This window comes from Bacillus rossius, chromosome 16 (assembly GCF_032445375.1).
Source record: "Bacillus rossius redtenbacheri isolate Brsri chromosome 16, Brsri_v3, whole genome shotgun sequence".
Taxonomy (NCBI): Eukaryota; Metazoa; Arthropoda; class Insecta; order Phasmatodea; family Bacillidae; genus Bacillus; species Bacillus rossius.
This window is the reverse complement of record NC_086343.1, coordinates 45,272,679-45,286,610: the sequence shown is the minus strand read 5'-3', so window position 1 is coordinate 45,286,610 and position 13,932 is coordinate 45,272,679. Positions and strand designations below refer to the sequence as shown.

General features: G+C 39.5%; 1 protein-coding gene across 4 annotated transcripts in view; it reads right to left on the bottom strand.

The window, feature by feature from the left end:
- The window catches only part of LOC134540488 (gastrula zinc finger protein XlCGF57.1-like), a 64,284-nt gene that overhangs the window by 37,297 nt on the left and 13,055 nt on the right, over window positions 1–13,932 (bottom strand). For 3 of the 4 annotated variants that reach the window (XM_063383292.1, XM_063383291.1, XM_063383288.1), the window contains exon 3: window positions 8,712–8,844. In XM_063383292.1, coding sequence (XP_063239362.1) covers window positions 8,712–8,844 — 133 coding nt within the window. Of the gene's footprint in view, window positions 1–8,711; window positions 8,861–13,932 lie in introns of all 4 variants that reach the window. The other variant, XM_063383290.1, reaches the window with a different exon arrangement.

Below are 13,932 nucleotides of genomic sequence, written 5' to 3'. Positions count from 1 at the left end.
ATCAGTGATATCGGCAACAAGAAATTTCCGTGGTAATGTCCAAGTCCCAATCCTTACTTCCGATTCCAACCATCCATGCACTGGTGCAGTGTCCCCAGTGGCTGTTTTAAGCCTGTATGGAATGGGTGTTCTCTTCAGTTTGTCCCTACTCACAAGGTCTGAGCGGATGATAGACACTGATGCCCCTGTGTCAACAGTGAGTAAACACTGTCTACCATTGATCCATCCATTAAGCAACAAACTGTCCTGACCTCTGCGAAGTAAGGATACTGGGAAAACCCTAGGGGCTACCATTTTCCGTAGAGCTGGCGTGTGCCCCCTCACACCAGCTACTGCCCGTTTCCCTGTTCTTCTCGCTTGTCTTCTTTCTGTGATGTCTTCTTGTGTGTCGGGCATTCCCGCTGGATGTGTCCTAATTCTTGGCAGACAAAGCACCGTGGGCGTCCTACTCTTCGGGCCTGGGTACCCGGAGAATCATTTAGCAACTTCTTCAATGCCCTGATGATATCTCCTTCATTAGTGTTGTTTCTGGCATTTCCTTCAGTATATGGCTCCAGTCCAGTTCTCCTTGTCCTAATGCTGGTGTTTCTTGAAGCACTGCGTGCCGCTTCAATTTCCAAGGCATGGACCAAGGCATCGCAGCTCTTCTTGTGCCGGGCCAAACGAAGAGTCTGCTGTACTTCTGCATCTCTGATCCCGTCTATAAATGCACTGGTTGCCAGCTGTTGTCGAAATTCTGTTGGTGCATCTGGATAAGCGAGGTACACAAGATGCTCGATGTCTGCCTCGAATTCCTGGAATGTTTCTGAGGGCCGCTGCTGACGTGTCTTCAGGGCTGTTCTGTATACCTCGCCCATGTGTCGGTCGCCATACCTTAACTCGAAAGCTTCCACCAGTACCGCATAGTTCTTCTGCTCTGGTACTGGTATGGTCTGAAGCAGCTCGAGTGGAGGTCCTCGCAGGGCCAGGACGAGTGCTGTAGCCTTCTCCTCCTCGTCCCAGCCATTTACCTCAGAAGCTGCCTCAAACTGTCTTCTGTAGACAGCCCACGAGGTTTGGCCATCGAAGGTGGGTGGCTTGAACTTTGAATGACAGGTTGCGCCTTCCACCTTCACATCTCCAGAATAACTGCTTCGTTTCGTAGCACATGTAGCATCCTTGAGCATCCGGCGCCATTCTTCGGTTACCGCTGATATTCGCTGTTCTGTGGTGTGCTCGAGTTGGGCCAGCTGTTGTGCTACTAGTTCTTCATGTTCTGCCACATGTTGCTCTAAACACTGTACTTTGCCTTCCAACTGGTTGCTGGTTTCATCGATCTTCTTTTTCATCTCTTCTTGGCAATTATCAATTTTATTCTTCATTTCTTCCTGGCCACTCTTCATTTCATTCTTCATTTCTTCCTGGCTACTCTTCATCTCGTCCAGCCTATTCTCCATTTTCTCCTGGCTACTCTTCATCTCGTCCAGCCTATTCTCCATTTTCTCCTGGCCATTCTTTATTTCTTCCCTGTTACTCTTCATTTCATTCTTCATTTCTTCCCTGTTACTCTTCATTTCATTCTTCATTTCTTCCTGGCCACTCTTCAGTTCGGCCAAGAATGCCAGGACATTCTTAAGCTCATCGGCAGCCATCTTTCTTGTCCACATATACTACAAGCCTAAATAAATTTTTTTCTAATACTGTTCTTAATTTTAAATGACCTAGCCGAACCTTCTAATTTAACTAACAATAACTCTATTACATTCAAAACTAACACTGACTACAGTATACTCAAACTAACTCTAGAAAATTTCAAATTCACTAAAGTTCTAAACACTAACTATATTCTCGTAAACTAAATTCTATCCTTAACTTTTATTCTAATACTCTAACTGAATCCTAAATCTATTAATTAGGGCTATCCCACTTCTGACACCAAAATGTTACGATTTCCCTGCGGGTTCGTAAAGGATAGCCCAATTAAAGATTTTTATCACACACAGTTTTATTTATTACTACTACTTGTCACTTACAAATAATCTTCTAAATTGGCAGATAATTAATTACACGTAAAGAAATGTCAATTCCCCAGTCACTCGTTTCACACACCTCACTGGGCCGCACTTCCGGCGCAACTCTCGGCGCAGCACCCCTCGTGGGTCTCCGCCGCGGGACTCCGTCGCCGCACTCCGCCGCCGCCGTCACACCCTTCGCCGAGATCCCACTCGACGACTCGCTCGCCACTTCACTCGGGACTCCGCCGCGCCCGCGACTCTATCGCCCGGAAACTCCCGACTCCACTGAACTCACTCACTCCCTGCCCTGGAACCTTCGTCCAAGGACTTCGCCACTATATCGCCCGGAAACTCCGCCGCGGGAGGACTCCCACTCAGTCTCTGACTGACTGACTCGAAGGTCGGCCCAACCTCCTTAAATAGCCCTTGGGTTCCCATCCAGAACAATCGGGCATGTCTCCGAGATATCTCGCGACCTTCGCCGTCGAAATGCCCAGAAACGCGTCGTGAGTCCTCGAAGGACGCGGTGGCTGCTCTAAGAACGCCGATAAAGGCGTCTGAGTCATTTTATTCCGCAGTGCGGCCTCTTTTAAGTAACCCGATCTGAGGCAGGTGCGCGCTGCGACGGTCAGGATGTCGCGCGATAGTATGACACGAGATACCAGGGAGAGGATGCAGGTGGAAGGGGGCGCAGACAGGCCGAACGAGCGCGGCGATGCCAAGCACTGCAGCCAAGCGCGATCGTAACAGTATATATATTTTGCTGTCGCAAAGGGGGTTCAGATTTCTGGATATAAGTACTTGGCTTTACACCTAGGACACCATCACATGTGTTACAGGCATGTGGACCCGGGACTCTATTCTCAGGCCGTGACGTCGCCCGTGTGCAGCGAGGCCTGTTTCCCCCAGCATCAATTACAACACGTAACTACATCCCCTCGCTATTTATTAAAACACACAATAAGGCAGGCTCTCAAAGGCTCTCCCTGTGTGGCCACACGCACAAAACACACTGATTTGTTAGTTAAATAAAACTTAAATAAAACAGTCTACTGCCCAAGGTAAGTCCTGAAGTTAAAGAAAATGATTTATAAATGAATAGCCAGATGGACGCAGATCAGTAATAGTAGTAGTTGCAGACGACGGGCGCGTGAAGCTCCTTACCTCAGGCAGCGACGGCCAACAGCTGTTAATATGTATTTATATCAAGCGTGCCACCGGAAAAGGAATTAAGCTAGGGATGGGTTGAGTACACATTTTTTTCGATTCCGATACTGGTACCGATTCCTAAATTTCGATTCTCGATTCCGAGTCATTCCAGTTTTCGATTCCTGGTAATTCTGGTCACATAATTAAAACTACTTAAGAATTGAATGCATTACATAATGATAATAACATGTATAAAGGATAATTATAAACTTAGGATTAAATGTTGAGGGTTTTTTTTTTCAATTACCAGTGAAGAAACATCTTCACATAAAGTTTGTTTGCTAGTAAGTACTAGGCTGTGCACAAAGAAGTTCGCAGGGTTCTTTAACAGGCGATAACGCCGATAACATAACATCTTTGTTCAAAATGGGTTCAAAGGTAGCACTACTTTTTTCTGTGGTACCTTTTGACTTAGTTGGTGACAGTGCTGTAAACAAAAGTTTGTTTTTCTTCAAAGACTATTTTTTCTGGTAGTAATGTGTGCCGGGATTTCAAATGCTTCATTAAATTGGTTGTAGATTTGTAAGTACCGCTCCGTGAAATTTGCGCACTACCATGATTACAAATTGCATATTTGTCATTTTCACTTTTGATGCGAAAATGATCCCAAACTTTAGACATGTTGATACAATATCAGACCATTCGCATCGTAATTTGAAACGACAGTCGGCGAACATTTTTTTTACTAACAAACTAGCAAAACACTTGAAAATAGTTTTAGCAAAACAATATTTGTGCCAAATAAATAGCATAAATGCGAAACAATTCACAGTAACCTCAATAGCACGTCGTGCTATTGAGGTTACTGTGAATTGTTTCGCATTTATGCTATTTATTTGGCACAAATATTGTTTTGCTAAAACTATTTTCCGTAATTCACCGTCGTGCTATTGAGGTTACTGTGAATTGTTGCGCATTTATGCTATTTATTTGGCACAAATATTGTTTTGCTAAAACTATTTTCAAGTGTTTTTCTAGTAATTATTACGGTTTTCCTTTGCAAGAAATAAACACGAGCCTCTGTTGGCGGTATGGCCAGAGAATTCTTTAAAATCGATTGTTGCTTTCATTTTACAATTTGTCCCGTACGCAACGAATCGATACGTTTCGACTTGACTTTATATTTTATGGCCACCAGAGATTTTGTGGAGGCCATCATCCTTGAATGCAGGGGGGTGACAGTAGATAGGACAAACTGAATCCTTAAAAATGAGATCATACCATGTTTCACCAACATCGGAAAAAAAATTACAATTTTTGATCTCTTTAGTTTATTACATATCCAGTTATTATAATTACATACGGCCATCTTTGTATTGTCTCGTGGTAATAATGGGATTTGAAAGTAAAAGTATATATTTTTTAAATGTCACTGAAAACTAGATGCTGCGTGGCATATTGCCGAAAACGAAAATTAGAGCACGTTGGCCTGTCGTTCTCCATATTACCTGCTAGGGCTGCTACTGTAGTTTTTGAAGTTGAAAATTAAAAAAAAATTAAAAATGGAATGGAAAATAAATATAATAAACAGAAATAAAATTCATTACTAAACGATCATTAGTTTCAATCTGGCTGTATAATTAATTTGGACTTTACTAGTGCAGAAAAATATTTTATAAATACATACACTTGTTGAATCAATTGTAAGATAGATTGGTGGTCTTGTGGGTAAAGGCGTCATGGCTTGAAAGTGACCATTGAGAGTTCATATCTACCTTCAATCAATACATTTTTTTTTCTATTGCGGAAATAGTTTAACGTCCCATTATAAGGACTAACATAAAGCAATTTTACAATATCAGTAGCCTTTATCGAAAAAAATATAAAATATGACAACAACAAAGGTGCCAACAGTGCCAACTATCACACGCTAAACCTTTCTCAGGTTGTATCTGGCTGTAATTTTTTCGTTGTCAAGTTGCAAAGAAATGGTATGATCGCAAGGGTTTTGTTTACAAATTTAAGCAAACGATCATTACTATGGGAGTGGCGCCTCTCCCTTTACTTACTCTATGCTTGAATGGCTCACAACTAAAATGGTGACGACACGTGATGTGAACTCGTTTCATAACCGTCACTTTCTTCACAAAAAACAATGGACTTTTCTTAACTGCAAATAAAATTAATAAGTCTTTTTACAATTTATTTACGTCTAATACATGAGTGAGGAATAATGTTCTTCGATCGTGGAGTTTTAATTAGAGGTTAAACATGCCCGGTAACATTGTTTTTATTTATTTTTATTCGTATAAAATTAATATTTAATAATAATGAGCATTATTAGGAATTTTATGCGCATACGGCAGGTAAGATGTATTAAAATAAGTAAGTAAAGTTCAGACGAAAATATATTACTTCTGTATTTTCTTAACTTAACCGATTCCTAACCTACCTTGCCCTTTTTTAGTACCCGATACTGAGTACCCAAATTTTTTAATAATCGGTGGTATCGAGGAATCGGAGAATCGAATCGACCCATCCCTAGAATTAACATACATAAACCCTTCATTAAATTAGTCTACTGTCTGAAAACAAATTATATTACATAACTAATTGAATATTAAATAAAGTCTGTCTCGGGAATGTTCGTCCTCGCTCGGCATCACTCGGGAGCGAAGCACTGCCGTCACACCGGTGGGCGCGGGTCACTACGCCCGGGTCATAGAGGGTGGAGGTGGGAGGAGGGGCCTGCAAGGGCGAGACGTGAGGCACATCGGGCTTAGAGGGCGTAGCCCCGGTCGACGTCAAACAAAACCATGAATCTGTAAACATTTTAGTAAATATTTTTGTGTTTGTAGTACCTTTTCCAACAAGATATAAAGTTTACAATTGCATTACACAGTATATTACCCTGCTTAAAACATTTTGTTTTTTCGTATGTCATAGAATTTTCCACTTCTCAGGCATAACTTTACAACTCATTTTTAATTATTACTTATTTATTTATACACCTAACTTCCACGTCCATCAACTAGAGAAAAAAGATGAACATAATGAAAAAAAAATTATAATATACTTCCATTAAAATGGTCCTTCCCTCGTAATTGGCCTCCTACCAGTGACGTCAACAAAGAAAACAACGTTGCCACGCTTCCATAGAGACTTTTCGTCAACCCGACAATGTTGATTCTGATGGCTGCTGTTGCAGTTTCAAAAATAGACATTTAGCTGTCTGTGGGAATAAAACTTGCACATCAATCTGCTATTGGAATTATTCCGACAGCATCAAGAATCGGGCCCCTGCCCTTTGAAGTGTATCTTCAACTACAATTGTATGACTTGATGTAAGTTTTTGGACATACGCCATTGCTAAGAACTTTTTCTGTTTGAAGAAAAACTAATAAATAAAATAAATAAATAAAAATACTCAAAAAAAAGACAAAAAACACACAAAATTAAGCAAACAATTGCTGTTGTCAACAAGGATATGAACACCACAAAATATTCCGAAACAGGAATATGGTCAGCAAACAAACAAAGAAAAACAAAGAAAAATGTACTAAGAGAACGAAAAAATCCCCACAAATGATGACAACACAAAAATATTGAAACCCAAAATAATTCAGCACAACAGTTGAAGCGAGACAAAAAACATGACAAAACGAAAAGACAAACAAATACAATAGTTTTACCTAAACAGAAACAAGCGACGTTTCGGGAACTGCTATATGCTCCCGTCCTCAGGCAGAGACGCACATGGAGGATGGGAGCAGATAGCAGTTCCTGAAACGTCGCTTGTTTCTGTTTTGGTAAAACTATTGTATTTGTTTGTCTTTTCGTTTTGTCATGTTTTTTGTCTCGCTTCAACTGTTGTGCTGAATTATTTTGGGTTTCAATATTTTTGTGTTGTCATCATTTGTGGGGATTTTTTCGTTCTCTTAGTACATTTTTCTTTGTTTTTCTTTGTTTGTTTGCTGACCATATTCCTGTTTCGGAATATTTTGTGGTGTTCATATCCTTGTTGACAACAGCAATTGTTTGCTTAATTTTGTGTGTTTTTTGTCTTTTTTTGAGTATTTTTATTTATTTATTTTATTTATTAGTTTTTCTTCAAACAGAAAAAGTTCTTAGCAATGGCGTATGTCCAAAAACTTACATCAAGTCATGCACTCCCATTGCACAAATCTTTTAAAGATAACATACAATTGTATGTTCTAGTCCCATTGAGGTAGTCTCTGTGTTACTTCATCCAAGTAGAGTCCAACATATCTGCTTCAGATAATTCGTACGAGCAACTTCAAATAGAAACAACTATGTAATTACTGTACTGTTACTACAGATTTAGTCACTTTTCAATTTTTTGCTTTTTCCTATGGTAACATAGTTTTCTAGTAGATTTTATCTAGTTATAGTTTTCTCGCTCTACAATGCACTAACCTCTGGATACCCCTGCATTATGAGGTAAGTGGAACCAGCATCCTAACTTCATAACTAAATTTATTTATTAATAATTTGTAAATTTTGTTGCCATCAGTTTAGCTTTTATCACCGCCTGTTGTTAAGTGCGCAGTGGCTATCCTGGTCGGGGATCTTCCATTTGTCCAGCTCCTTGAACCAACCCCCACCAGATGTCTGAAGCATATACCAGCCAAGTTAAACAGTATGTGAATTATCTTACCAGGTTAGTATCGGTCAAACTATCACAGATATCAGACAGAAATTACCTATAAACATTATAAAAATATCCCAAATAGTTTTGTCATGCAAAAAATGGAAATAACATGCCATGTTTGTAAACAGCAAAATTATATAAACTACTAATAAAGAAACCAATTTTCCACTGGCCATTTTCAATATGAATTTTTTTTTTTGGAGAACCAGACTTAAGCCTTGTTACTTTTTCTGCTTCTACTTTACTTAACAAAACATTCAAAATAGCCATTAATCATAAAAAATTAATAACAAACCAAACTAACATTTTATGATTTTATTTCAGACAGCCTGTAATAAGTACCCATGTTTACATTACGGTCCACTGAAGTGCAGGCGGTGAGTGTCTATATTCTGACGTCAGCCGGGGCTTCCCCCCTAAGCCTGGTCCCACTCCACTGTCCAGTTCCCTCCTTCCCGGCATTCGTACGCCGACGTATGTAGACATGCGCTTAGCAGCAGTGCGACGTCACCAGAAACCAATAACAACAATTATTATTTAAGTATTAATATATATTTAAGGTTCTGAGCCCGGATGAGGGATTCTATAAATTATGAGTGTTTTGTGTCTTCCTTAAAAAATAACCCTTGGCGCGGGATCATATAATAAGAATAACGGTCCACGTGCCCACTCACGTGGTGGCGTCCACTACAAACAGCCTTGGGTGAGCAGCTATGTCCTCAATTCCTAGGTCAGGTAGTGAGTGTCTATATATTCAAGTTAAAGTGTATATTGTAATAATATTTTGCCTACACAGCACACCTCACACACATAGTCATATGTTATTCTTAATGCTGGGCAAACATCCTCTATAATTAACGACTAGGGTAAGGCAAAAAAAAAAACATAGTTACTACCTGCAAGTGAGAAAGTTCCATCCAGCTGTCCGATCAATACGCCATCTTCAAATGTCATTTCCTCCTTCACCTTGATGCTGGGCCCTGTCACAGTCATGGCTGGAGCAGTACTCCAATCTGCCTCGTCTTCACTCTGCAACAGTCAGTCACTGCCTGCAAGTGAGACTGCTCCTTCCAGCTGTCCACACAAGACACCATCTTCAACTAGACGCTGTGCCCAGCCATGGTCATGGTTACGATACCTCCATACACATGCATCTAGAGTTATAGTCTTAGCTTTAAAAATATGTTTTATTACTAGCATGAGAATTTAACTAGGCATATTCCATTACCTAACAAGAACCAACAACTATACTCAATATTTGTATTCTCTTCTTTGTCAACTTCTTTTGTCATTTATTTTATTGCCATGTTGGGATCAGTAACATAACATCAATTCCAAGTTTTTATGGTTTGTCCAATTTTTTGACAATGATCCTTGTGGGGTTGTAACGTGCCGCTGCGCTCAATATGAAATTTCGTCTAAAGAACAAATATAGATTGACGTGGAAGCGCCAGGCAGAAACAGTACTAAACACATTACCCATAGGGGCACAGCGCACGCACAACAAAATTTATGATTAACCTCCTTAAAACTTGGTAAGGTTATGTGGATCGTGATCAAGGATAAGAAAATAATATCTGGTTTGGTTTACATTGGCATTTACTTAATGATTTTGTTGCTGTTATTTCTACTTTACAAACCTTATTCCACTGAAGATAACCCATGGCATTACAGCCGAAACAAAATACCAAGAAAATTGTTGACCTTATTTGCTATACTTAATACATTAAATATTGTTAAACAATAAACCAAATGGGACGCCCCGGGGCGAGATATTATAATAAGTAACCATGGTTATATTTGACTGAATTTAAGGTAATTTGGTTTCTTAACTTTACAGGCCATTGAATATTGAGCGCGCAGGCTCTTCATAAGACAAATTATAAAAAAAATTACATTTACTCGTTAAATGAATAAAAGTGTCCTGAAACTGGTTGTTCAGAATTATAAATTATTTTATGGTTTTTTCCACTCAGGGAAAAATATGTTGAAAGCTGGCACTCTTGAGAAATTCTCCAATTGCAGGAGGCGATGAATTTCGGTGAACTAACTCATGAACTGCATGGGAGTTGAATTTGGAGCGGAATCTCTCATCCTAGTTCTTGATCCCCGCCTGCAACCAGTATTCCCATCAAATTAGGTTGGTTAACAGTTGGCTGATGTTGGGCGAAGTTAAGCCCACGAGAACCGGAAAAGAAAAGGTGTGTGTGGGTCGACGAAATAACTTACCTAAGCTGCGGGGTGGAGTAGATCAGGTCGGTCCCTGGAGATGGCCAGGTGATGCACGACGCGGAAGATTGCTGTCGCCATGAAGAATAATAAGTAAAGACAATAAAACTATTTCAAAAAATAAACTATTTCGGGCAGCAAGAAAAATTATAAATTGAGTGCTAAGGCACATGGCCTAGTCGATAACCAACTACATGCTTTAGAGAAAGCCGTTCACGACTTTTCAGAAGCGCGTTGTCTCGGGCTGCGAAGAGAGATCCGCCCTTACCGCGTGCTGCCTGCCGAATCGTCAAAAATGGCGCCGGCTCGCCTAATTAAAGCTGTCTTTGGTCGCCTGTCCAGGGGAGGGGCTTCGGAAAACCCGAAGGGAACCCGAATGGTTCCGAAAGAAAAAAAAGGGCTCCGGCGACCTATCGACTGAGTGTGAGGTCGACTGTTTCTCCTGGTGGGGATAGGGTGGTCAGTAGTGCGCTCTCGCTCTCAGCTGGTTCGTCCTTTCGCCGCTAGATGGCGTGGGCATGCAGATCGGAGTCTCGCAGAGACCATCGCGGAACTTGGTGGCCGCCATTTTGCACGAGGGGGGGATTTTGGCCTTGAGGTTGGTCATTGCCGCGGCTGGCCGATGACCGCTGTGGACCAGGACGGGGTGGGGGGTATGTCCGGTGAATGACCTGCCCTGGGAGACTTCGCCGGCCAGGCGTCGGGACGTGCGGCGGAGCTTGAAAAAAGGACACCAAAACGTGTTAGAGACCGCAAACTTCAGCACACCTCCGAGAAGGGGTGGAGGTGACCATGGGAAGCTTAGGGCGGCTACTTTTGTCACGCGTAGTGCTAAACTCGTGACGAAACGCGACGGCCAGTGGATACCGTTGCTGATGATAGCCCTGTAGTCGGCTAGACCCAGCAAATTTGGTGGGAAACGGCAGTGAGAGCACTATACTGCTCAACAAGCTAACCTGCCGGTACACTCGACCGAACAAGTTTGGATGGGGGCGAAAGCAGCGGGCGAAGGAGGAAAATTAAAGTTATAAAAAAATTTAAAATTTTGTAAAACTAAGAAAATAAAAAAAATCGTGCCTAAAGTAGCACTGATTTGGCATAGGGTTGTCCTTTGTTTCTTCATTACTATTTTTTACCCTGACAAGGATTTATAATACTAACTTACTGTGAACGTTTATGACTCAAAATCTGATACAAAAGTATTCCCTTTAGTTTTTCAGAGCCAAAATTCTGTGAAAAATCATAGTATTCATTATAGTGTATTACCACATTAATTGGTATGAAAACAAACCAAGAATTGGTGACAGATTCTGACTAGGTATTGACGTCAGGATTCCTAGACATTTTAGGCACCACTACGCACTGTCAGGAGTCCACAAGGTTCGACCTACCTGAATACTTCCTTCAAGTCATGCATGTTGAGTGTCAGGGTAGGTGGCTTTCGCTTTCAGCCTTTTCTCATGCTTAAGAATAAAGCCAAGTCCAGTAAAAGACTATAGACCGAGAAGGAATGTTATTCATCACTGGTAGGTACACATCAATTTAACAAACCCTGTTTTGAAAATTTCCCTTACTGCTCAATGTTACTAGGTCCACTTCCCTACCCACGTCATCAACTTTTACTTTTTCTGAGAATTTATTGATTTCACTATCAGATTTTTCCACCCCAGGTACCTTTCATTCTTAATTATTTTAAGCACATCTTCAACTGTCTCTATGAGATACACATCTATAAATATTTTAAGACTAGCTCCAATTTAACTTTTTTAATACATTATTTTATAAATTATTATTCTTACTTTAACAGCTGCAGCAAAACTCAAAACTTGAGACTGTCTCAAATCAGTGAGTGTCCTTTTATTTAAAGAGGAAAATTATAACATTTTATTAAATTCTTTTATCTCTTACAGAATAAGCACTTTTCTATGATCAATGTCTGACTGCCTTGAGCATAGTTACAGAGTAACGTGGTAACTGCACTCCGCACTTAGATATTTACCTAGAATGGCGAATCTTCATTCAAAAAAACATTTAAATAAGTTATGTTTTAGATCTACTTACCATTGTGGTGGATGGTTTGAGACAGGAGTGCACTGTTATGATATTTTAATTATCTTAAAAAGGTTAACAGTTCAAGTGGTATAATCATGTAAGTACTTTATGAGCACTGGTATATTCATATAAGTACTTTATGAGTGCCATTTAACTAGGTTAGTTTTTCATTGGAGTTTTGTAAAGTGTGGTTTTATTTAAATTATGAAAATTATTTTGTTTCATATTTTTACAGAAGAAAACGAGATTGAAACTATAAATACTGATTATATTATGGTTTTGCATTTAAATTAGTTTAAATTTTTTGCATTCTTGTGAATTTATTTGCGTTGCATGTATTTTATGACGTAGCTCGACTCATGTAGTGGCAAACAGTTCGGAATGTAGGCAAGAATTAATTGTTAAATTGAATTAGTTGTTTGCGTACCCTTTCGTGAGGTGTTTGCTTGGTGTAACATCAATAAGCTAAGAGCAAGAATTGATGGTCATTCCTGGAGGAGTTGTCAGTTTGGTACTGGGGTATTTCTTAATGTGAGTCTGGCCGATGTTTCTGAGAGAGTTTAAATGGTCAAATTTCTCATTTTACGGAGGGTACCTTGGGGAATTCATGTTTCATCAAAGGTTCTAGGCAACTGAAAACATCACTGTTTTGTGCTCAAAGCGAATAAGATGTAACTGCTCAGACAAAGGTGAGTGTTCACTGTTTTTTGCACTTTTGAGCTACAAGTAATACCCCGATCCTGATGACATTGACACTGTTGATAATCTTGCTTCCTGGTTTAGTTCAGTTCATTAATAATCCTCTATACTTGATCCTGATTGCATGATATTTTAGGAAATTTGGAAGTGGAATTGGGCGATTCCACGTAAAATCAACACAGACATTCTACAATACCTTCTCATTTGTTCATAGCTTACATATCTGCAGTAAATGAAAAATGATTTTTTTTTTTTTTAATATTGTGAGTTTGTTTTTAAAGTTAATTTAAAAAAACCTCTAATTTTAATGTTTAAAATTTACACTTGAGAATGGTTGGAGTTAGAAATATCAAATTGTACCAGTTTTAAGCTTTTTTGATGGAATTTTATGAAAAAACTTCACAGGGGTTGCTTTATAAAAAAACATGAGATGGAATATTTCAAATTGGTTTTTCTCATTAAGTGACAATTTTACACATTTAAAAAAATTGTTTGTACTATTTTTATTTTAGCCATTTAATATAATTTTGGGATCATTATAGGTTCATGAAATATGAGGCATAAAGCAGTGGCATGAGTTGAAGGCACCTTTCTTGTAAAAATTATTTAATTTTTACTACACTAAAGAACAAATGTTGATATTCTAAGTACCTACTCACATACTAAGACATTCATAATAACTTACACATGTCATATCGATTGGGCTACAGACCTATTTTAACGGACAGCATTTACATGAATTATAACGGAAGTTTTCTGGCTTGGCAAACCATGTGATGCGAGGCTTTGAACTCACGCATTACCTTGCACTCGTGCCAACTTTCCGCAGGTGAAGATCATCGTACCACAACCTCTTTATTTCTGCAAGTGCAATTATTGAAGTAGTTTCTGAGGTTATTATAATTACATTATCTTCAGATTGAGTAAATTCATTGCTGTAACTATCGGCACTCACATATAAGTTTCGCTGGATTGTAGTGCTTATTTTCGTAAGTTTTCTGTTCTATTTTTTTTATCACACTTATTTTTGCTAGCAAAAAAATTCCCTGATTCACTGATGAGAGAGCTTGGAAAGCTTATGAACGGAAGAACACATCCCGATCTATTGCCGAGTCTGAAGACCCTGCTTGGCTAGTT